Source organism: Labeo rohita, chromosome 16, assembly GCF_022985175.1.
Source record: "Labeo rohita strain BAU-BD-2019 chromosome 16, IGBB_LRoh.1.0, whole genome shotgun sequence".
Classification (NCBI taxonomy): domain Eukaryota; kingdom Metazoa; phylum Chordata; class Actinopteri; order Cypriniformes; family Cyprinidae; genus Labeo; species Labeo rohita.
In genome coordinates this window covers 11,891,925-11,916,772 of record NC_066884.1, presented here as the reverse complement: position 1 = coordinate 11,916,772, position 24,848 = coordinate 11,891,925, and the positions used below count along the sequence as shown (strand labels likewise).

The 24,848-nt window shown below is 36.1% G+C and overlaps 1 protein-coding gene across 1 annotated transcript in view; it reads left to right on the top strand.

The window, feature by feature from the left end:
* map7d1a (MAP7 domain containing 1a) overlaps positions 1–21,215 on the top strand; it is a 45,556-nt gene extending 24,341 nt beyond the window's left edge. Inside the window, 16 exon segments of the mRNA XM_051131213.1 lie at positions 2,583–2,746; positions 3,662–3,773; positions 5,735–5,839; positions 8,506–8,628; positions 8,800–8,939; positions 9,616–9,737; positions 10,582–10,820; positions 10,943–11,225; positions 12,762–12,897; positions 12,899–12,943; positions 14,275–14,379; positions 15,864–15,914; positions 16,035–16,095; positions 17,325–17,376; positions 17,557–17,780; positions 20,668–21,215. Coding sequence (XP_050987170.1) covers positions 2,583–2,746; positions 3,662–3,773; positions 5,735–5,839; positions 8,506–8,628; positions 8,800–8,939; positions 9,616–9,737; positions 10,582–10,820; positions 10,943–11,225; positions 12,762–12,897; positions 12,899–12,943; positions 14,275–14,379; positions 15,864–15,914; positions 16,035–16,095; positions 17,325–17,376; positions 17,557–17,780; positions 20,668–20,678 — 1,973 coding nt within the window. The 3' untranslated portion in view covers positions 20,679–21,215.
* The last annotated feature ends 3,633 nt before the right edge of the window (positions 21,216–24,848 follow it).

Below are 24,848 nucleotides of genomic sequence, written 5' to 3'. Positions count from 1 at the left end.
TGTTGGGTGTCTTCATTTTGAGTGAAAACATGCTAGACGTTGTCACACTCCCCTGCTGGAAAATGAAGCTTAAACCAATGAGATGAATACCGGTTTCTACATAACTGGTCAAAACTGGCAATTTATGGTCATTAGCTGGTTTAAGCTGGCTTAGGTGAATAAGACAATTGACAAAGGTCAAGCTAGTAGACCACCACAACTAAGCTTAGGACCTGATTGAGCTGGTTAAATATGTCAGTGTTTTCTATAAAAGTTTTTAAAGAATTCTCTACTGCTCACCAAGCCTGCATTTATTTGATCCAAAATACAGCAAAAACAGTAATATTGTGAAATATTTCTACTATTTAAAATAACTGCTTTCTGTTTCTACATTTTCAGCTTCATTACTCCAGTCTTCAGTGTCACATGATCCTTTAGAAATCATTCTAATATGCTGATTTGCTGTTATTATTATTATTATTATTATTCACAATATTTTCAAGATTCTTTGATAAATAGAAAGATCCAAAGATCAACATTTGTCTGAAATAAAAAGTTTTTGTAACATTATACACTATACCATTCAAAAGCTTGCAGTAAGTATAATTTTTTTATTTTATTAAAATTTTTTGGGAAAGAAATTATAGAAATAATACTCTTATTTAGCAAGGTGATAAACACAATGTTACAAAAGATTTCCATTTCAGATAAATGAAATTCTGCTTAGCTCTTTTCAACATCATTAAAATGTTTTTGAGTAATGGAGTAATGATGCTAAAAATTCAGCTTTGAAATCACAGAAATAAATTACATTTTAATATGTATTTAAATGGAACACAGTTATTTTAAATAGTAAAATTATTTCATCATTTTACAGTTTTTGCTGTGCTTTAGATCAAATAAACGCAGGCTTGGTGAGCAGAAAAGACTTCTTTAAAAAACATTAAAAATAACAATTAAAAAAACTTTTGACTTGTTTTTGGGGTAAAGATTTAATTTAGTTTATTTTAGAATATTGTAGAATGTAATTTTTTAATGAAGTGTTTGTTAAAATAAAAAATAATTGTGTATAACTAAAAGTAATGGCGTACAGCTTAGATCTGCTGCTCAGGTGAATTCAGGGAGTTCAATTCAGTCAGTGATTCATCAGACTTATTTAAACCAGATTCAAACAACGATTCATTAAAAAAACAGCTCATTGGAGTAATTTGTCTGTAAATTGGCCCATACTGGCCACAACATGCATTTGGTTTGAAGTATAACCTGTCTGTATCCAGCAGGGTCAGCTGTCTTCCTGATTTTATTGTAATGCTTTGCTTTTATTTCTATTGACTCACTGTGAATTTCATACAACGGACATGACTAGGCTTGTTGGTATCTTAATGAAAGGATGGAAATGTGAAAATCAACCAATTTACACTTTGATTTTTAGGTTATCTCAAATGCATAAAGAAAATTGTTTATTTAGTATTCTTGTTTACACATTTTTTTTCAGTGGATCTGTCGAAACATGTGATGTAGGTCATATTTCATAGTTTATGAACGACAATAACGATACACCGCATTCCTGTTGTTTAGCACTGGGGTCAGTTATAGGTCACCAAATTTAAACTTTCGACCACTAAACCTCCCCTCACGTTTGTATGTTTTTCAGACAGCTTGTTTTCATGGCAGGTTTTTACAAGTTTCCCATAATTACAAACTGCAGGATCCATTCAGACCCAGAAATAACAATTGCAGCTGTCTTGAAGTGACTGAAGTGTGAATAAATCATGACTGATGGGAATATAATCATGATAAACACACGTCCTGCTACATTCCTGTCACACGGGTGTGAAGTGTGTCATTTAGACCTAACAATTCAGGCTGTACTCAGTCGAACTCATCAATCCATCTCTTTCACCATCTCCTCATTAATGTTTAATATTTGTGTGGGCTGCAGTGACTGAGTCAAATGTTCATAGTAGGACACATAGTAGTCTCTCAGACTGTGGGTCGTCTTCCAACTCATTTATCAGGATTATAAAAGTTTGATGAAGAGCATCACCCGGGCACTCTCAGGCCATCACTATTTTATAACTGTGGAGCTCAGAGAAGAAAAACTCAAAACCTCCTGCCTCAGAAGAGATGAAGGCTCCCAGCGGAGAGTCTTTTCATGTCTAGCCTTGCTTTCACTCTTTATTGCAGTCACAATAGATATTCCACGTTAATGCACTTTTTATGCTCTGAAAGGAGCTTACTCTGATTCAACATTTAGGCCTGACGGTTAATGTACAACTTGATTTTGCTAGCTTTAATGTCAAAATTATGTTTTCCTTTTCTTTCTAGACAGTTTCTGTTTGCTGCAAAGTGGAGCTTGTAACATATTAGTGGCCCTGTCATTGTCGCATTTGTGTTTGTTTGAAGTCGCGCCATTGTTTTTGTCATTTTATGAAGTCATACACCACAATATCAAAAATATTTGATCACAACTAATAAAAAAATAAAAAAACACGCATTGGAAATGTGTTGAAATTTGTGGGCGAGGGAGGGGAGAGATCACTGATGGTCAAGATGCTGGCCTGATTTTAGTAGCTCACAGACTCTTCTTCTCTCTCATGTAGCTGCTAAAAAGTCTCAGTGGCTGGAGAAGGAGGAACGGGCACGGCAGTTGCGGGAACAGCAGCTGGAGGAACGGAGGAGGAAGCTGGAGGAGCAGCGGCTGAAAGCGGAGAGACGCCGCTCAGAGCTGGAGGAGAGACAGAGACAGAAACTGGAGAAGAACAAGGTGAGAGAGTAGTGGCGGTCAATGCAAAACCACATGGCACGATCTCCTCTTCTAATTTTACACACTTTGAGGATCAGAGTTCTTGAGGTTTCTGCCAACTTGCCAGGCATTGTTTTCCCCTTCATATACTGATACGATGCCAAATTGTGTGGCATTTGGTTGTAACTTTCAGTCGAAGGGCAACAAGAGAAGCAATTTAAGTCTTCACTGCTTTTCTAGCGATAAGACAATGGACAAATAAAACTTCCTGAAGACCTGCGTCGTTTATTTTTTCTTCTTTAGCTCTGATGCCTTTGAGGCTTTTAGTAGACCACAGCTGCTGAAAGAGCTTACAAGCGGCAAAGATGAGAAATGCTAGATGCCATCCTGGCGGAATGTAAACATGCTGATGCTTGTCACGACATCGCAGCCACTGAAGGAGTTTCTCAGTGCAAATTTCACTCGATATCCAGGGACGTGTGGAGAAAAAATCGACGGTACAACATTTGGGTTAACCCTACGCTTATATCCACCACCGCCTGTAAGCTCTTTAAATAGCTGTGGTCATCATATCAGTATTTTAGAGACTGGAAAAAGAACAAGGTGAGAGAGTAGTGGTAGTCAGTGCAAACCCACATGACACAATCTGTTCTTCTAATTTTACACACTTTGAGGATTAGAGTCTGTGAGGTTTCTGCCAACTCGCCAGGCACTGTTTTTTAATTCAGCACTCTGAGTAATACTAGATGAGTTGTTTACCAGTGAAAGTGGAGCACATTGTACTAGGGCTCTTAAGATTTCCCCTTTGAAAGATCAAAACTGTCTCCTCTGATCCTTCCAGTGCCCATTATATATAAATGTGCAATATGAAGTGTTCTTTAGACTTTTGTTACGTTTTAAATAGATATTCTTATTGGATTTTTTTTTTTTTTTCAGGAACGCTATGAGGCTGCCATCCAGAGGTCTGGTAAGAAGACGTGGGCAGAGATTCGGCAACAGAGATGGTCCTGGGCCGGAGGCTTGAGCGGCAACTCCAGCCAAAGCCAGAGTGAGTTACATAAAATGCACTTACGTAAACAGAAAAACTGTACCTGCAGGTATTGCTACTGGTTCCTTTTCATATTAACTGCATTCGTCATCTATGTTTAAATAAGGAATAAGCTGGATTGTCTTTGAAGGTGACTGTGATGGAGTTTACTTAAGACCTGCATGTCTTCATATAATATAAATGATGTGTCTTCCTGGAATAAATAGCAGATAACCCATGAAAGATTTACTTTTTTTTTAAAAAAAATCCACATTGTTTTATACATATTTTGGGCTATGGGGGGTGACATTATTTCCTTTTTTATTACCTGTTGCTATTTTTACAGCAACACAACCCACCATACACAACTCGGAAAATAAAATACTGATACGATGCCACATTATGTGGCTTTTGGTTGTAATTTTGTAAGAGAAAGTATTTAAGTTTTCACTACTTTTCTAGCGATAAGAAGAAGAGAAAAGTATGAGAAGATGCCTGTGGGTGAATAAAACTTCCTAAAGACCAGTGTCTTTGTTCTTTTCACTTTAGCCATGATGCCTTTGAGGCTTTTAGTAGACCACAGTTACTGAAAGAGTTTACAAACGGCAGAGACAAGGAATGCTAGATGCAATCCTGGCAGGATGTAAACATGCCGACGCTTGTCATGACACCACAGCCACTGATGGAGCTTGTCAGTGTGGATTTCACTTGTTATCTGGGGGCGTTTAGACTCCTTGAAAGCAAAAACCAGTGGTATGGCATTTGATTTGAGCCTACGCTTATATCCATCACTTCAGTAGCTGTAGTCATCATAATCAGTATTTTATTTGTTTATTTGAGTTGTGTATTCCGAGTTGAAGTAAAAATAGCAACGAGTGCAACCATTTTACGTAATCAAAATAATGGAGCCCCCCATACTCCAAAATGTGTATAAAACAATGTGAATTTTTAAAATAAAGTAAATCTTTCAAGGGTTTTCTGCTACATATTTCAGTTAGAGACATTATTTATGTTATATTAAGACAAACAAGTCTTTAATACCTAGGGTTTCCTTTAATAACTGACAATCAAAAAACTCTAAATGTTTTCCAATTTCCATTTTCATATGGAAACAGATTTTTTCTAGATTCCCTGACTTTTCACATGAGATGGTTTCGTATGTGTTGAGTAAAACAGCCTCACAACCTTCTTCTCAAGCCAGGCTAAACGCTATTTACTAATATGATAATAACCAAGAGATCAGTTGCTTTGCTTCATAGGGACTTTAATGTGCAACTAGGCAAATGCAAATACTAACTGAGATCTGCAGAAGACAGAAGGTGCGCGTGTCCCTTGTTTACATTTTCTGCCAGGAATTTATGCAGAAAATTGTATTTTATTCAAATTAAAACGTACAAAGAGAAACATCCTCATAATCTTTAGTTGCTAGCCTTAATGTATTTTATGGGTCTGTATGTAATGGAAGGTGAGAATGACTTCCTGAAACTGCTTGAAAATAGGGTAATGAACTTCAGCGCAGCTTTGTACCACTTCCCTCAGGACTCAAGACCTCAATTTATAGGCTAACCAATGCTGTTTCTCCAAGGGTCTTATTTTCTCATGGACTTAATTTAGTTTTTCCCCTCCCAAAAGTTGTGCACAGTCATTGCAGTCTCTGAAGGTGCCTTGAGAGGAAAAGTGAAGGCAGTGACCCCATTATGAAGTCTGTAGTGATAATGAACTTTGAGCAGCACTCAAACTCAATAAAAATAGCAGCTGAGTTAATATTCAGACACTGCAAACATAACAGTGGTAATCCAGAACATAGATAACCATCTTCGGCTGCTCAAACAGTAGTTTCAAGATATGTTTTGACCTATATATTTACTTGACCTATATATCAGTGGGTGTTTTATTTGTTTAACTTTTGACTGCTCCCCGTCGTTCCGCCTCGGTCCCGTCAGCATTGTGTACATGTATGCGGTCTTCTCTGGATTTTACAGGCAGATGCTCAATATCAGCGGTCAACCTGCCCAAACATGTGGATTCAGTCATAAACAAGCGGCTCTCCAAATCCTCTGCCACTCTCTGGACCTCCCCTAGTAGAAGTAAGGACACGCCTCCGGATCTAGCCCCTCCCCCACGTCTTCACAGGCTCCTCCCTTCACATAATTATGAGTTTCCATTTTACCCCCCACTTTTGATTTCTCCCTTGAGACCAATCACCTGCTCGTCGTCCTCCGTGATCATTCAATCATTCCCTCCTTTCAAACTCGTCAGTGTCTTCAGTTTGACCGAATTTGAATTTTGAAATCTTCATCGTCTTTCGCCGTCGACCGTCCTTAGTGGTGCTCTTTTTTTGCTTGTTCATTTTTGGTGGTGGTTTTCTGTTTCTTATTCCTTTTTCTTGATGTAACATCTTTAAGGTGAATACTTGCATTCTTCTCCATACCTTCACCTGCATATGATGCATGATGATACAGTGGCCCCAGAAAGTATTTGGACACTTAAGCCACACTTAAAATGTTTTAATTTTACAGAATTAAAAAAATTAAATGTTAAAAATTGATGCTAGAAATTTTCCAAAATGTCTAAAAGTGTCCAAATATTTGACAGTATGAACAATATATGTATTGTTTTATTGGTAACACCTTACAGTATGGTTTGTTAATGATGTTGGTTAAAGCATTAGGTATCACTTTACATACTTTTGTTATTTTCTGTTATTCTATTTTTTTTTATTAACTTTATTATTTTTTTTTAATTACATTCAAACTGTATAAATTAACATTAAAAGACACTAATAGATATAGTTAAAATGTTTCTTAGATAATATTCCCTACACTATAAAAAACAATTTGTTGAATCAACTTAAAATAATGTGTTACCCCACTGTCTTACAATTTTAAATTCAGTTAATTCAAATAAGTTTAGTCAACTTAGGGACAACTTAGATTTTTGAGTTGATTCAACTTAAAATTTTAAGGCAGCTGGGTAACAAATATGGCTTTTAAGTTTAACAAACAACATTTTTAGTTTAGTCAACTCAAATATCTAAATTGCCACTTAGTACAACTTAACATTGCAAGTTGACTAAACTTATTTGAGTTGACTGAACATTAAAATTTTCAGACAGCAGGGTAACACTTATTTTAAGTTGACTCAAATTTTTTTTTTTTACAGTGTAATGCATTAACTAATGTTAAAGATTTGAAGCTTATTGTGAAGTGTTACCGTTTTACCATTTAAAACCTAACTAACATCATTTTGTGAAATGTTTAAAGTGTGCTTGTGCTTTATTTCTTTGAAGTCAGTGTCACTTGATTTGATGTTTTGTATACATTGTAAGTGTCTGAACATTATTCAAAAAAAAAGAAATGTGTTGATGGTTTTACATTCCACACAGAAGGGCCATTTATCAGTGAATTGAGGTCTAGTTGTTTTTGTTGGCTGGTGCTTCTTTTATTGGATGTACTAAGGTTATGAAAACTTGTAAGTAGGGCATGCTCTATTTGTGAGTGCTCCCTAAAACAATAGATGGAGTAGAGCACAAAGTAGAGATCAACTCAGTGCTTAGACAGCTAATCAAGTCTGGGATGTTTTCCATGAGACTTTATTGCAGAGTGCTGATGAATGTTCAGCTATAGGCGAAATCTCTCTCCATCTCTCTTCAGACTAAAACTAATCCAATACTTGTGGCTCTTTCTTATTTCCACATGTTCGTTTCTTTTGAAAATCACATACGTTTAGAATCAGGGTTATTGTAGTTAACTAAAACATCAAAAAATGAATGCCTCAGAATAAATGTTTGTTTGATTTGATTGGATTTGTATGTTGTGTACTACTGTAGATTTGGGTCCGAGACAAGGTTCCTGAAAAGGACAATAAAGTACAACTCTAACCCTTTCCTGTTTGTGTAGTTTAACTTAAAATAATAAAATAGCTCAAACTAAAATAGATGAAAATTAAAAAAAAAAAAAAAAAAAAAAAAAACGAATGAAAATGAGAATAACATTTCATAAAAATGCACCAAAATTAAGCTAAAGACTGAACGTAAGAAAATAAAATCTTAAGATATTAAAATTAAAATAACACTTAAGAATGTGATGTAACTATTTCTCAGAATTGGCATTGATGTTTATTTTTGGTGTGTGTGATGAAGCTGGTTTTTATTGTAATGTTTTATCATTGTTTTTTTTTTTTTTAACATAGCTTGTATGTGTTATTCCTTTCTTTGTCTTTTTGTTTTAATAGTTCATCCAAAAATGAAAAATTCTGTTATCATTTTCTTGTTTCCAACCTGTATGACCTTCTTTCTTCTGTGTAACGCAGAAGTAACACTGATGAATCTTCACACACTTCATAGTGAAAAACTACCATTAAGTCAATGGTTTGAAGTAGCATTAGGGTTACATGAGGTTAAGTAAGCATTAACTCTTATTTTTGGTTAAATTATTCTTAAATGTGTTTTAAACGAGTTAATTCTCAGTTCTAATTCTCCGAATTCTAAAGTTCTTTTTTTGGATATCTTTACTGGCTTTTCTAGCATGTGGCAGTGTTGTGAAATCCTCATGCAGGCTCACCATCATCTATGCTGACAGCAAAAGAGACAAACAGTTGTTTGTCATTGCCATGATGTTATCATTATAAAAATAAATCACGTCACAACTACTGTGTTTTGCATTCATGTACAAGTTAGGAAACTGATTATTGCTCTTATGTTTTAATGGGATTATTTTTATTTATTATTCTTATTTATATTCTTTTCTTTCAGCTCGTAGCATGCAGCTAAGTCCCTGGGAGAGCAGCATTGTGGACAGGCTGATGACGCCCACTCTCTCTTTCTTGGCTCGCAGTCGCAGTGCTGCCAGTGTGCTAAACAACTCCAGAGATGGCCGTGAGTGACATGATACAATCATAGCACCTTTTATATTTGTGATTACCATCAGTCATTTTAAACACTAATTTGCAGTACTGTTCTATTTTTAGGGTCTGTGCAAGTCAGAAATGACAGCTTTTTCTGTTCTTTATGCTGCGAATTGGGATTTAAATGTTTTCTTTCATGCAGAAACTCCGTTGTGTCCACGCTCGGTGTCCGCCAGTCCTCTCTCAACATGTGCTCATCGGCCACATCACCGCTGCTCTGAGCGCTGGAGGGTCACCACCAGCACACCTGATATTGTCCAGCGCAGACGAGACTCCACACCTGTGAGTTATTTAAGACTCCCTTTCACTGTCCCCGTTTTTCTCATATTCCATCCCACCTGCATGTTATATCATATTTTGCTATGTGTGTATATATGTAAGGCCCTGTGAAATCCATTTTATTTTTTTCCAAAATTCTGTTTTTTGTGTTTTAAATTTTTGTGAATTCCGTTTTTTTGTTTTAATTTTTCTGGACTCTGTTTTAATGGTTAAATGAAAAAAATAATAATCAGAAAGCATGTCTAATTAATTGAAATCATCAAATTACATTTTTTTAAATTAAATTAAGTACATTTTTTTCTCAAATTCAGTTCCAAATTTTCTGATAAATAAATTCTGGTAAATACATTTTCTGATAAATATTCCATAAAAAATGTAATAATTATTTTACTAGTAATAGTAGTAGTATCATTACTTTAAGTAATATGATATTTCTGATACCGTTTCTTCAAGTTTAACCGAACTTTTATTTTGATGGGTTGCTTTGAAAACCTTTAGGTTCCTGTTTGTATATGATATGATGATCAAAAGTAACAGTAAAATGTTCATGAAGTGACTCTCAGAGCATTTCTACAGATTATGTTTGTGTCATGTACTCATATTTTGAGGCAGCAGAGGCTACTCAGGTTTACACCTGGTTGTCACTGTATTTATTTTTTATCCCATCTTTTCTCAAAAGATGAGGAAGGATAAGAAGGAAAAGGAGAGAGAAAATGAAAAGGAGAAGAGTACCATCACCAAAGAAAAGGTGCTGAAGAAGAGACAGTCCATGCCAGCAATGAAAACCAGAATAGAGTCCAGGTAAGATGACTGTAATCTATCAATATCACATTTAAATATCCATAACCTAAATTTAATTTTAAGGATCAAATTGGATTAGTTTTATTTTAGATAGACAGACAGACAGACAGACAGACAGACAGACAGACAGATAGAGAGACAGATAGATAGATAGTTAGATTTAAACAGTTTCAACAGTTTTAGATGCCCATATTGTGTAAGAACTGCCTTTCATGTGCAAAAGGAAGACACAATAGAAGGTTTTTAATGGACCTTTTTGCTCTGAGCATTTTCTAATTCTGTTAGACCAAAGCTGTGTTATGTAATGCTGTCTCTGACTAAACATTTCTTCTTTTTGCAGTAGTCAGAAGTCAAAGTTTAGTTTCAAGAAGTTGTGCTTTATAGATGTATAGTTTAGCTTTAGTTTTGGTGCTTTTATGTGTTTAATTTGTTTATTCATCATTTATCTATTTCTAGGATATTATGAAATATCAGGCCACATTTAAGATCATATTTTTGCCACTACTAAAAATGTGAAAAAGTGGGAGCAGCGATTTGTACGTTTTATGGGTCTGGTGTCTGGTCTCTTCTGCGTCCAGTTATTTTTAGCTGTACAAAACAACTTGTTTTGCTGCTTGATATTGCAGATTTCTGTCTTACCATATTTCAATGTCTCATCTTAATTATGAACACACTGGTTTGTATTGCAAATAGTTTTACCATTTATTGCATGTTGTTATTCTTCTAGTTTTTCCCAATAGCTGCTAATAAACCTTAAGTCCCACAGTTCTGCATTAAAGAATAAGGTTTATACAGTACATTTTCCAGCACAGCCATTAAACTGAGTTTTTCTTCATGTTTCCAGTCCGAGTCCAGTTTCCAAACTGAGATCTGCATCTCCTGTGACGCCCAAAGGCCGTGCGTCCTCCCCCAGCCCTGCAGTTTCTCCCAAACCTCCCTCAGCAGCTGTTAGCCCAAGCACTCCTAAAGCCCGACCCAAGAGAGCCAGGACCCCTGCTCGAGTGGAGACCCGCACCGCCTCGCCTGTCGCCATTGAGAGGGTCAGAGAGACCCGCAGGCCTGCTACACCTGAAGAACCAAAGAGTGAGTGTGGTGGTGATGACTGTGGCGTCTCTTCCACAAGAGTTATTCCATTGTCAATTTACACTTTCTCCTCTCTCCAGTCCTCATTTTTTCCCCGCTCCGTTTCTCTGTGTTTTCTCCAGCCTCGTCTCCCGTCCCCTCCATTGTCGTGTCATCTATTCCGGACACGCCCCCTGTTGCAAGTGCACCAATCATGTCGGTTTCAGCGCCCTCTGTCCCCGAGGAGACCCCTGTTGTCCCTGCCCTCCCACAGGTGGCTTCTCCAGCTCCTTCTCCAGGCAAACCCATGGCTGGTACCAATAACCCAGAGGAAGCCACCCGCATCCTGGCCGAGAAAAGACGACAGGCCCGTGAACAGAGAGAGAAGGAAGAGGAAGAACGCAGAGAACAGCAGGAGAGGGAAAGGTCAGTTTAAAATCAGTTTAATTTTATATATATTTTATACATATATACACAGACACTACCAGTCAAAAGTTTTTGAACAGTAAGATTTTGAATGTTTTTTTGTTTTGTTTTTTAAAGAAGACTCTTCTGCTCGCCAAGCCTGCATTTATTTGATCCAAAATACAGCAAAAGCAGTAATATTGTGAAATATTTTTACTATTTAAAATAACTGCTTTCTATTTGAATATATTTTAAAATGTAATTTATTCCTGTGTTCAAAGCAAAATTTTCAGCATCATTACTTCAGTCTTCAGTGTCACTTGATCCTTCAGAAATCATTCTAATATGCTGATTTGCTGTTCAAGAAACATATTTTTTTTTTATTGTTATTATCAATATTTAAAATAGATGAGTACGTTTTTTTTTTTTTTTTTTTTTCCAGAATTTGATGAATAGAAAGATACAAAGATCAGCATTTGTCTGAAATAAAAAGCTTTTGTAACATTATACACTATACCATTCAAAAGCCTGGAGTCAGTATAATTTTTTTTTTTTTTTTTGCAAAGAAATTATAGAAATTAATACTTTTATTTTATGCTTTAAATTGATTAAAAGTGAAGTCTATTCATTAAAGAAAACTTAAAAAATTCTACTAAGCTGTTTTTTGTGTGTATGTGTGTGTGTATATCTCTCTTTTTTTTTATAAACATTTAATTTTATTTTATTTATTAAATTTATGATGCATGTCTTTTTTCACAATTGACACTTCACTGGTCGTTTTAAGTCACTACTCCGCATACTCATCTTCACACAAAACTGTAATGGTACGCTCATTTCTCACAACAAACATCATAATGCAGCAGATAGTGTGCTAACGTCAGAAACATTGGTTTGAGTCCAGCTTGCAACATGCACTGATCCTTTTCCACTTTTGTCTCATCAATAACAATCTGTCATTTTCCACTATATCCATGTAATAAAGACGCAGAATAATCATTTAATCTCTATAAAATGTAAACTTTTTCAACTTTTGACCCTTTGTATCCCTACCGCCAAAGCCAAACTCCACCTCAGCTATAACACATTTTCTGGTATGCTTTTAAACATGTTCTGCTCGATCAGGCTGTGCTCCAGGAATAGCCTGTGTGGTGCGGAGCTGTTGACGTCTGGTGTCTCAGTGACAGTTTATGAGTTTAACACATTTATAAGCCAAAAGGGACTTTGGCAGCAGCGTAACGAGAGTTCCATACTGTTTATTCTCCAGTGCTGCTGGTAACTATGGGTGCAGATATTTTGGTCACAACTAAAAAGATTCACTGATTCATCCCCTTTGTATTGGTCACTGTGCAATAATTAGACCATTTCTGCAATTTAAAGTTAATGTAATTTTACCATCCACAGCAAAATGATCAGTTTTGCAAGAGACAACAAAGTCCACCTGCGTTCCCATGCTCTTTTGATTCAATAATTCACAAAGCTCAATGTTTAATGCTACCTGAAGAAGCTTTTTTTGTTATCCTCCGTGTATACAATGACTGACTGTCTTCCATCACACAGGGTTCAACGTGAGGAGAGGCTAGCACAGGAGGCGGAGGAGAGGAGGCACAGGGAGGAGGAGGCACGGCTCATGGCGGAGCAAGAGCGGTTAAGAGAGGAGGCTCAGCGCCTGCAGGAGGAGAAGGAGGCACAGGAAAAGAGCCAAAATTGAAAAAGAAGAGAATGAACGCCTTCAGAAACAGGTTAGAAATGCAAATGCATTTCCCTCAATCCTAAGTAACACACTTCACTCTGTCAAATAAAAGTTGTATAAATATGTATACTAACAGTCATGTACAGTACAACAATATGCTGTTGGTCAAAATTATCGTTTTTTTTTTTTTTCATTAGGATTTTAAGTAAAAATATTTTGTAAATTTCCTACCATAAATATATGAAAACTTAATTTTTTATTAGTAATATGCATTGCTAAGATTTTAATTTGGACAACTTTAAAGGCGATTTTCTCAATATTTTATTTTATTATTATTATTATTTTTTTTTTGCACCCTCAGGTTCCAGATTTTCAAATAGTTTTATCTCGGCCAAATATTGTCCTATCCTCACAAACAATACATCAATGGAAAGCTTATTTATTCAGCAAAAATTTACCATTATGACTGGTTTTGTGGTCCAGGGTCACATATTTTTCACTTTACAGCAGTGAATATTGCATTGCTTAGTTGCATCAGAGCCGTGGCCTGGCACTAGGTTGTGTCCTGATTAGTGTCATTTTAGTATTATTTATATACTATTATATTATTTATTGATATTTAGAATGTTTAGTGATTTTATTATGGGATCTTTATTTTTAAAATATTTTTTTAAATGTATATTTTTATGTAATTTTATATTTTAATTTTTTGTAGCTTTATTTCAATAAAGTTGATAGTTTTAGTTTTAGTAAACAGTAACAACACTTAGGGCTTTTTATCCTTAGTATATGACCAAAATTTCTATTAAATGCTGTAAAATATGAGCATGCACCCACAATTTTAAAGCATGATGAGACCTGAAAATGCTACATAAGTATATCAGGTTCTTGCACATCTGCTCTTATTTCTAGCAATGGGTAAATATTTACTGTGCCATTTTGCATACTAGTATTTTTGAGGTTTTACCACCACCTGGTGTTCAAAACCATATTTTAATTGATGTTCAGTAGGTATCAGAGTTCCCACAGTCATGGAAAACAAAGAAATGTAGAGGAATTTTAAAACTGTGATTTCAAGGCCTGGAGAAGCCATAGAAACAAACAAAAAAGTTATAGTAATTTTTATGGCCATTATAGAATGTTCTAGTTATATTATGTTAATTATATTATGTTAATGCTTCATCGGCTAAAGAAACTGTAGTTTAATTCAAATTATTTTAAAAAGTACACAACCACTAATCATAAATGAGAAACATACATGAGAAAATCATGAAAATTCATTGCATAAGAGGTGTGACAAGTAGATATTTAAAGCTGTCGTTTTGCACATAGGCTGTGATGTTCAGTATGAATGTGATCATATGATCATTGTATCTGTAGAAAGAGGAGGCTGAAGCAAAGGCCAGAGAGGAGGCCGAGAAACAGCGACTGGAGAGAGAGAAACACTTCCAGAAGGAGGAGCAGGAGAGACTGGAAAGAAAGAAGGTAAGACAGGTTTTCACCTCGCATTCATATTTTTCTTTATAAGGTCATTTTGAAATGATCATGCTTCTTTAAAACCTGTATTACAGAGAACTGTTTGCATATCTCCACCACCTGAAAACTCAGCAGTCTATTTAAATCCTTTCATTTCCTCTCCTAACTGGTCACACATGCTCACAGTAGCTTTCAGGCACAGAATGCGGTAGAGCAAAGTAAAATAACTTTTCAAGGTCACTATTGTAAAGTGAGAGCTTTTGAGATTCATGCAACGGCATAAATCATACAACACCTTGACATACGCGTTCTGTGAACCTGTTTAAAGGAGGTTAACCTTGTCCACTCTGTTCCAGTGATATTTCCCCACCAGGACAGTATGTCCCGCTACAAGTCAGTTTATCAGGGCTTTGTTATAGCCTCAACCCAACTGTCCACAGCTTCTGGTGTGATTTCTTTTGGAAGACATAATGTCCTCAGAGCTTGACACACTGTAGTGTTTATTCGAATTCTGAACATTGCGTTGATCATAAACACGTAACACTGTCTTTTGGACTGCTTAAAGGATTAGTTCACTTCTAAAATAAACATTTCCTGTTAATTTACTCACCCCTATATCATCCAATATGTTCCTATCTTTCCTTCTTCAGCTAAAAAGACATGAAGGTTTTTGAGGAAAACAGTCCAGGATTTTTCTCCATATAGTGGACTTCAATGGTGGCCAAAGGGTTGAAGGTCCAAAATGCAGTTTCAATGCAGCTTCAAAGGGCTTTTCACAATCCCTGCTGAGGAATAAGGGTTTAGTCTATAACGAAACAACAAAAAAAGATATACTTTTTAACTACAAATGCTCATCTTGCACTAGCTCTGCGATGCGCGTTTTCACGCAGTTAGTTCTTCCAACTTCAAAATCATCTGACATTGTAACATTGTTGGTTTACCTTTTTTTGTGAAGGGCATTTGACTTTCTTTGCCTGTTATCTTTCATCTTTCATCTCATTTTTGACTTCATCTTGCGCTCTTTGCTAGTACAAGATGAGCATTTGTGGTTAAAAAGTAGATGATAATTTTTTTTAGAAAATGACAATCATTTCGGTACACAAGACCCTTATTCGTCGGCTGGGATTGTGTAGAGCCTTTTGAAGTTTGGACCTTCAACCTGTTGGGCACTATTGAAGTCCACTATATGGAGAAAAATCCTGGAATGTTTTCCTCAAAAATCTTAATTTCTTTTCGACTGAAGAAAGAATGATGTCATACTGACCCTCAAATTTTTCAATGTTGCATGACCGATGTCACAATGTTCACGTAGTTGATTAGAAACCTATAAATAGTACAGAATTTGGCATATTTCTTCATTTTACATCATGATTCCTTTGTTTTACAGTTTTCAGAGTCTTAAAACTTTGTTTATTTTCATTTAAAATTGGATTGTGAAACTTCTGAAGCATTTTCCATGCTTTACTATTGTCTCTTCTGTGCATTGTTTTTAGCGTCTGGAGGAGATTATGAAAAGAACACGCAAAACAGATGCAGGAGACAAGGTACAGCGCCGTTCTCATTTAAAACGGCCTCAATGCGGCAGTAGCAAGGCTCCAATTTCCCCTTGTGGATCAAGAGCTCAGAATCTAATTGTGCACTTTTCTTTTCTCTCCTTCATGCAGAAAGACACAAAATCTCCATCTCAAGTCAATGGAAAATCTTCAGATTCTGAGATGAATAAAGGTATGACATTAGTTTAAAATGATCCTAGTATAAATATCATATCACTTCTTACAGATAATCTTAGTTAGATTTGGCATTGTTCAGGTCTGTTTGAACTTTCTATTTAGATCTGTTTGAATTAGCAACAGCCCATTTACGTCAGTTCCACAGAATGTTTTCCCTGGCTCTGTCATTGTACATGTACCTTTTTTATTTCGCTGGGTCCACTTTAGCTTTCAACATAATTTTTCCTTGTTAGGAAAAGCATAAATAAGTCCCACATCCACACCCCTTTTAAAACCCCTTTTTTTAAGACTTAGCTTGTATCTGCAATACTTCCTCAAGTTTGAGAGATGAATTTGTTGCTCCATGTATTCCGTCAGAGGGAACAGCGTGCAAAACTGTGTACACACCACTGCTTGTTACTTGTGTCATGTCGAATCCCTGTTGCCTAAACCAGTGCTTTCTGTAATGGACTATAAAAATTGGCACGGCAGCATGGAGATCAGTCTATTTACGTAGTGCTTAAACACTCAGTAGCCGATCCCAGTAGACAACTGGATGATTGACTTTATCGAGTCAACTTTCATCCAGCGGCTAGTATTATTCTTATTAGCTGCTAGAAATACATACACTACTGTTCAAATTCAAAAAAGAACTTTTATTATTTTTATTATTAAATATTGTGAAATTTTGTAAAATGTAAAAACCCTCAATATATTTTAAAATGTTATAGCATGATGCAAAGCGGACTTTTCAGCATCATTATTTCAGTCTTAGTGTCACATGATCCTTCTAATATGCTGATTTTGTGTTCAAAAAACATTTCTTATTATCACTGTTGAAAACAGCCGCCTAATATTTTTAATTTTTTTTTTTAAATAGAAGATTCATATAAACAACTTTAAGTAGAAAATTTATTTATTTTAAACAATTTAATGCTTTTTTGATAAATAAAATCATTAATTTCTTATTTGACTTAGTGACCCTCAAATGTTTAAATGGTAGTGGAAATACAAATACAAAAGAATATTTTCAGAGCAAAAACCTATTATGTATTAACAACTGTTTAAAATACAATAAGCACTGGGAAGCCAGGAAATGATTCCAGATGAACTGCTGAAATGTTTATTCTGTCAATTGTACAAGCATCTGGGAAGGGAACATTGATTTGGCAAAGGAACACTAAAACAAACAAGATTGCCATTTTAAGAAACTATTAGCATGACATTCTGTCTTTTCCCTAGCAGCTGCTGACTACCAGCCAAGCACGGCACTGAAACAAGACGGTGTGAATGAAAGGTGAGTCCTGTGTTTGCATTTTTATATTCTGTCAGTTTCCCCAGAGGTGACAGTTTTGGGATGGAAAGGAAAGGAAAGGCTGCTTTATTCGCAAATTGTTGTTGTGATATTCAGATTTTTTGCATAGATTACATTTGTAGAAGTTTGACACATACTTAAACCATCTGTTTTCTCTTGCAGTCTGTCCGTTCTTGTGGTGAATGGCGTTCAGCCTTCCAAACACGAGAATGGCCTGTCGGCAAAAGGGGAGGCTTCTCGTTTTGAAGAGATCATTCAGCTGTCCAATCACAACAACGGACGGGAGAAATCAGAGAGTGACAGACCTGACGAGCCAATCATGGCCTTTGAGAGTGGAGAATCATTCCTTAAGAAAACAGGCCCCATTAAGACTCAGCATGTGGCAGGTGAGTGAGTTTCTAATATTTCATTGTTAGTCTCTCCTCATACTGCAGTGTGACAGGTGATAAAATTGAGACAGTTCACCCATTTTTTTTAGAGACAAGTTGAGGTCAGACATTTACATGGACCTTGCAGAATCTGCAAAATGTTAATTATGTTAGCAAAATAAGAGGGATCATACAAAATGCATGTTATTTTTTTATTTAGAAGTGACCTGAATAAGATATTTCACATAAAAGATGTTTACATCTAGTCCGCAAGAGAAAATAATAGTTAAACTTAAAAAAATGACCCGGTTTACATACACTTGATTTATAATACTGATCCTCAGCAGTTTTTTTGTAGTGATAGTAGTTCATGAGTCTCTTGTTTGTCCTGACCAGTTAAACAGCCTGCTGTTCTTTAAAAAAGTCCTTCATGGTCCCACAAATTCTTTGGTTTTTCAGCATTTTTGTGTATTTGAACCCTTTCCAACAATGTATGATTTTGAGGTCCGTCTTTTCACACTGAGGACTACTGAGGGACACATATGCAACTATTACAGAAGGTTCAAACGCTCACTGATTCATCAGAATGAAACACAATGCATAAAAAACTGTGGGTGAAAATTTGGGTAAATTAAACATTTATTCAGACAGTATCTTCTGTAGCTTCTGAAGGGCAGTACTAAATGAAAAAAATATATATTTAAGCAAAATAAGAAAAATGTAAAAAAAAAATTAAAAAAAATCTTCATTCTGTTCAAAAGTTTTCACCCCCGGCTCTTAATGCATCATTTTTTCCTTCTGGAGCATCAGTGAGTGTTTGAACCTTCTGTAATAGTTGCATATGAGTCCCTCAGTTGTCCTTAGTGTGAAAAGATGGATCTCAAAATCATATAGTCATTGTTGGAAAGTGTTCAAATACACAAAAATGTTGGAAAACCAAAGAATTTGTGGAACCTGAAGGATTTTCTGAAGAACAGCGGGCAGTTTAACTGTTCAGGACAAACAAGTGACTCATGATCAACTATCACAAAACAAAACAAAAACAGCTGTGGATCATTCAGGTAACAACACAGTATTAAGAATCAAATGTATGTTAACTTTTTATTATTTTCTATTGTGGACTATATATAAACATCTTTATGTGAAATATCTTATTCAGGTCAGTACTAAATAAACAATAACATCCATTTTGTATGATCCCTCTTATTTTGTAAAATAATTAACATTTTGCAGATTCTGCAAGGTGTATGTAAACTTTTGACCTCAGTTGTATTAACTAGTCATGTTTCTTTTGGTGGAAAAGAGTCATTGGCACCTGGAGGGTTAATGTTGTCTCAGGTGCGGGTGTCATAGTGGCCGTATGTTGCCCTGCGGGTGCGTCATGAGGGGGTAACGGGGTGAAGAGCCTGGCACTGTGCTGGATTCCTGAAATGGTGTCAGGAAGACCTGATCTGGCCTCACTGGCACCCAAGACTGGAAACAGGAGCCGTTGGCTTAGCTCTTCAACCTCCCCCCTCCCTCCCCCCCCCTCGGCCTGGTCAGCATTACTCGGTCCCGCTCCCCACCGCACGTACCTCCACCTGTTCTCCTGCAGACAGCCCTCTAGCTATTAATCATCCGCAAAGAAAACACAAGGGGGTTTACCTCATGCGATGCCAGCTCTCGTAATCTGAGATGTACATTTTTAATCCAAAGTGATATCCAGGATCTTTGCTTTGCCATATGTGGACCACGGCTCTCATCTTATATTAAGTATAGAATTTTTACAGACGTATCATGTGACTACAAAGATAGATATGTAATTTTTTTAGCACTAAAGTGCACTTTTTTGTGCACTTTGCTGGAAAAACCATGTTGTACCAATTTTTTTCAAATATTCTAATCCAATTTAACGGGTCCATAAATAAATGACCTACTTAGACCAGCTAAAAATAGGAATGGCCATGAGTTCGAGTTATTGATCATGAAACAGTACATGTGTATAAAAGATTTTTTACTTTACTGTTAAGGGGTCAGTAAGATTTTTAAATGTTCAAAGAAGTCATTTGTGGACACCAAGGTTGACTATATTTGATTAAAAATGCAGTGAAAGCAATAATATTAATTGATATTTTAAAATGTAATTTATTTCTGTGATTGTCAGCAGCCATTACTCCAGTCTTCAGTGTCACATGATTAATGTTGAAAACTGTTGGGCTGCTTAATATTTTTGTGGAAACTGTGATACATTTTTATTTATTTATTTATTTATTATTATTATTTTTTTTCATTTATTGATTTAATAGTTATCTAATGCCAAGTTATCTAAATGCATTTGATCAATTTAATGCATCCTTCCAGAATAAAAGAATAAATAATTTAAAAAAATCTTACTCACCCCTAGCTTTTGAACAGAAGTATAACTAACCAAATAATTCATCATTATTCAGTTTATTAAAATCCAGATTATCTTGACATGTGGTTACAAGTGCTTTTTTTTTTTTTTTTTTTTTTTTTTTTTTTTTTTTTAAACTTTACCTTAAAGGACAGACTAAAGCACACAGACTGAGTCTTAAAAAATGTGATGCTCATGGCGTAAGAGGCTGAAAAAAAACCAGAAAAAAAAATACGTTTTTGAACGTGTGACACTAACTAAATAATTAATCATTATTCAGTTTATTAAAATCTAGATTATCTTCACATGTGGTTACAAGTGGTTTTTAAAGCATTTTTACCTTAGAGGACAGGCTGAAACGCACAGACTGAGTCTTAAAAACATGATGTTCATGGTGTAAGATGCTAAAAAAAAAAAACTTCATGAGCCTTGAGGATCTGCACAGTGTGTCATAATTTATGAAAATGTAATTAATTGCATTTTGTCATACATTAAACACCTACATTTCTAATCTCCATATTCTTCCCCCAGAGGTCCTCTGAGTTCATAAACCGTTGGATGAAGCCTTAAATCTGCGAGTCCCTCAACACTGTCTGCCTGAGGGGCCCGGTGGAAAGAAGCACAGCATGAAAGAGACCTGTGCCAAACCCAAAAACTGTCTTCTGTTTAGACTGTACAGAGCAACCCCACCATCAGAGCCTCTCTTATGGTGCATGATGGAAATTACAAGGAAGCTACACAACAATCAAGCTGAGCTAAACGCCAACGTACACCAGAATCACCATTCATCAGGACCCTGGCCTCACACACTTTATGGCAGACCAATTCATGCCTCTTTCTGATCACCCCAGTACAATGTTATGTTTTTTGTTTTTAAAAAAGGCTTGTGACAAACAATAATCCTTGTTGTTATTCATGCTATTATGGGTTGAACGCAGAAGTGCTTTGGGTGTTTTATTTTTCAATGTTTAGTTATTTAACTTGAAGAGAATTGTAACTACTGGGTACTGTTGTATGTGAATAATGTAAATTGGACCATGGGAGGAGACGATCTGTGAATAAAACAGAATGAAAGGGACTGCCTTGTCTGAACTCCACTATTTCAGAGTTTTTTAATGCTTGTCTACTATGTCTTACAAGGACGTCATTTTAATGCATGGTTGCACGAGATTAATGCATAGATGTAAACACAAATAAATGCCTGAGTGTTACTTACATAAGAAATACTGTATTTAATATCCAAAAGATTTCAAAGGCCAGAAGTTTTTTAAATGTTAAATTTTAAACTTCAAAGTTGGCTTGGCTTTATCATTGTTAGAAACTGTGTTGTCCCTAACTGTCATGTTCTGTTATAGATCCTTACCACAATATTCCTGGCTTTCTTGTTGGTAAAATGACTGTTATTCAAGTTCATGCATATTTTATTAACCAGAACAGATCGCCAATACCCAAAGGCGTCCTATTTAACTCCAAATGATGGCAATTTATAGCCACTCTGGAACTTTGTTAAACCGTGAGAGCGCAAACAATTGGCCCTGGTTGTTGGCATAATAATTTTGTGTAGTGTTTCCAATCATGGTCCATTCTGAGTGTATATTACAGCCCTAATTAATACAAAGTAATATTGGAGTAATTAATTCTGAAAAAATTAGAAATTTTGATGCCTTTATTTTTTGTGCTATAAATATTTGGTCCGCATCAAAGTCATTTTTATGTCACATTTATGTTCTGAAAATTTCCCTTTAATTTAATTTATCATACTGCAAAAATAATTTTCTTAACCAGTTTTCCAGTAAAAAAAAAAAAAAATTAAATCCTTAAAATTAGATGAAAAATTTCAATGTGTTAACTTGAAAAAATCTTGCCAACTTACTGCCTTAAAAAAAAAGTCTAGTTAAAAGTGTCATTGGATGCCCATTTTCCACAAGTCGATATGATTTGTTAGGGTCTTAATGAAAAGTCTATAACACACTTTAGTTAAAATTTCTCAGTGGTAGTGTAAAAAACACCCTTTTATCTTTATCTCAAAATAAGCCCTTTTTAGAGTGAGCCGTTTTGTTGCATTTGCCTTTAAATGCTAATGAGCTGTGCTCACCCCGCCCCCTCTTCTGTGGGCTGCGAGCCGTTCTGTTTACCTTAGCTGCATTGATTTAGCCGCAAAACTTGCTAACTAGCAAATTATTAAGGAAGGCGATTTGCAAAGATGCATAAAAAAAACCCCTTATACTCACTTCTGCTGTAGGTGAAGCTGCATCACGAACGATTCGCGTGAACATAGACACATTTATGTTGATCGGGGATTGGCGCATTTCCTTCAAAAATGAAAGTAACATTAATCCTCCGTGTCTTCAGCGGCTCAGATGTCGGGAGTAAATGCTATGTACATTATTACATTCAACAACAAAACACCTTAAACGCTCAATCGGAGACATTCTTGTATTCCGGAGTCAAAACAATGGTGGTCGGAGTGTTTACAGGACACTCAGGGCGGGTCTAAGGTAAGATGGTCGTGTCAATCAACTATTGTGGGAGCAGCCTTGGTCTGTGTGACGCCACATTGACAAGACGCTGAGAATGGCTTGATTTGAAAAAGGGGATATTACTTATAAAGATTAAAAAAATACCACTGGGTGGATTTTTATCATTATAGGGTGGTTGTGTACACAAACTGCCCACACACATTTACGTTCAAACAAAATGTAAAAGCGAGTTTTGCGTGACCCCTTAAAGGTTACTTTTTATATGATATATACTTTTTATATAAGGTATGAGTAAACTTGAATATATTGAGCAACCTTAACTAGACCTTGCAGTGTAAAATTGAAAAGGCCTGTTCACACAAAGCATGATAACTATAACGTTAACTATATTAGCATCCACACCATCTCACAAAGCCATTCTGTCATCTGCCACCTTAAATGCTGGAGGTCTTTAAAGCAGGATGGATTCTGATTGGCTGTGAATGTTTTTATTGTCATCAGCTGGAAAGTCATTTTGAAAGTGATTCCAATGATATTGTTCCCCCCACAGTTGTAGAATCTGTTATTCTTTTAAAGGGGACATCGGATGCCCATTTTCCACAAGTTGGTAAGATTCTTTAGGGTCTTTGTGAAATGCCTGCAAAATACTTTGGTTAAAATTCTTCAATGGTCATGTAAAACAACAACATTTTTACCTTGTCAAAAACAGCTCTGTTCACAGCGACCCGTTTTGGTGCATGTCTCTTTAAATGATAATGAGCTAATGCTCACTCCACCCCTCTCATCTGTTTTTTGCGTATTTCGTGGTGAGTTACCATCAGAAACAAAACTAAAAATTAAGAATCTTATGTTCACTTTTACATCCAACTACAAAACACCTGCATTCCTTACAAGACTTTGTCGCTACAGCTGTTCGAGCACGGGAAAAATGGCGGACAGCGTACAACTGGCTGAGGGTGAAAATATGCTAATACGGGACAGTCCGTCAGCGGTCATGGGTGGGGCCTGAGCAGTATGACATTATATTGTTCAGAAAATTAAAACGGCTTGATAATTGAGGCTGTTTAAGTTTATTGGGGTTTAAAAAAAGACGGAATGGATTTTTTATAATTGTAAGGTGGTTATGTCCACACACTGCTAAGACACATTTATATGCAAACCATATCTTTATTGTTACTGTTTTCATCATTTTTATCATCATTGTTATGAATTCAAAAATAGATCTTGAATTAAACCCATTTTTCATATATATATGAAGAAAAAACTTTTTTACAACAGTCAAAGTCCCATGCAAAAGATCAAAAAAAATCTCATCCTTTAAGATAGCTTTATTTGCAGCTTGAATCTGACTTATATAGCGATGACTTGTGATATGCAGGTAATGCATATCCTTTTGGGAAATCTAACCACGTCCAAGATGGCTCAGATGTCCCTACTCATGCTTTTCCAGCAGGCCATCGAGCCATGAGTTACATGTGTGTACCACATTCCCGGCCAAGCTCACATCCCCGTGACCACTGCACATGCTTCAGCACTCCTGCCATCTGTACAGCATGACATCTAAAACCACTCAGATTCATGTCTCTCTCCCTCCCCTTAAAGCAAGAGCTCAAAACTCACGTCTCACTAAACCGCAAAAATCATGGTTACTTTTCAGATTTTGCATTGCCAAGAAGAGGTTCTATTTGGCTTCTTCTTTTATTTAGGTTCAAACTCTCCATCTTGTTTCTCATGTTTACATCAGTAAGGTGACACTTCTGTGTAACTCTGACCTTTGTAGCACAGTTTGTCAGAGGCTATGGTTTATTATTGTCTATTATGACACATCTGTCATATTTATACACAGTAGAGGGCAGCAAATCAACACGTATGTTCGGACCTACCGATCAGGTTTCTCTCACCCGAAGACATTCAGACTGGTCGCCAACATTTATTTTTCTTTGCTGCCTCTGTTTCAAAGAAGAATGTGAACTATGGGACTGGCTATATTTTCCGGCCCAGCGTTCCCTGTAACTTTAGATGGACCCGCAAATGACGGGTTTGTTTCAACATTGTGCTGTTGCTGTGGGGATTGCTCCAATTGCGGGTACCGCTTATGTTGTCCTGCTGGGGAAAATAAGAGGGGCTATTTTTAGGCCGATGTCAGTCGCTAGTAAGTTATAGCATTGAGGCAAAGCCAAGGTGATGAATTAATTTGCAAAGAATGAGAACCAGTGGAAGGTATACGATTGG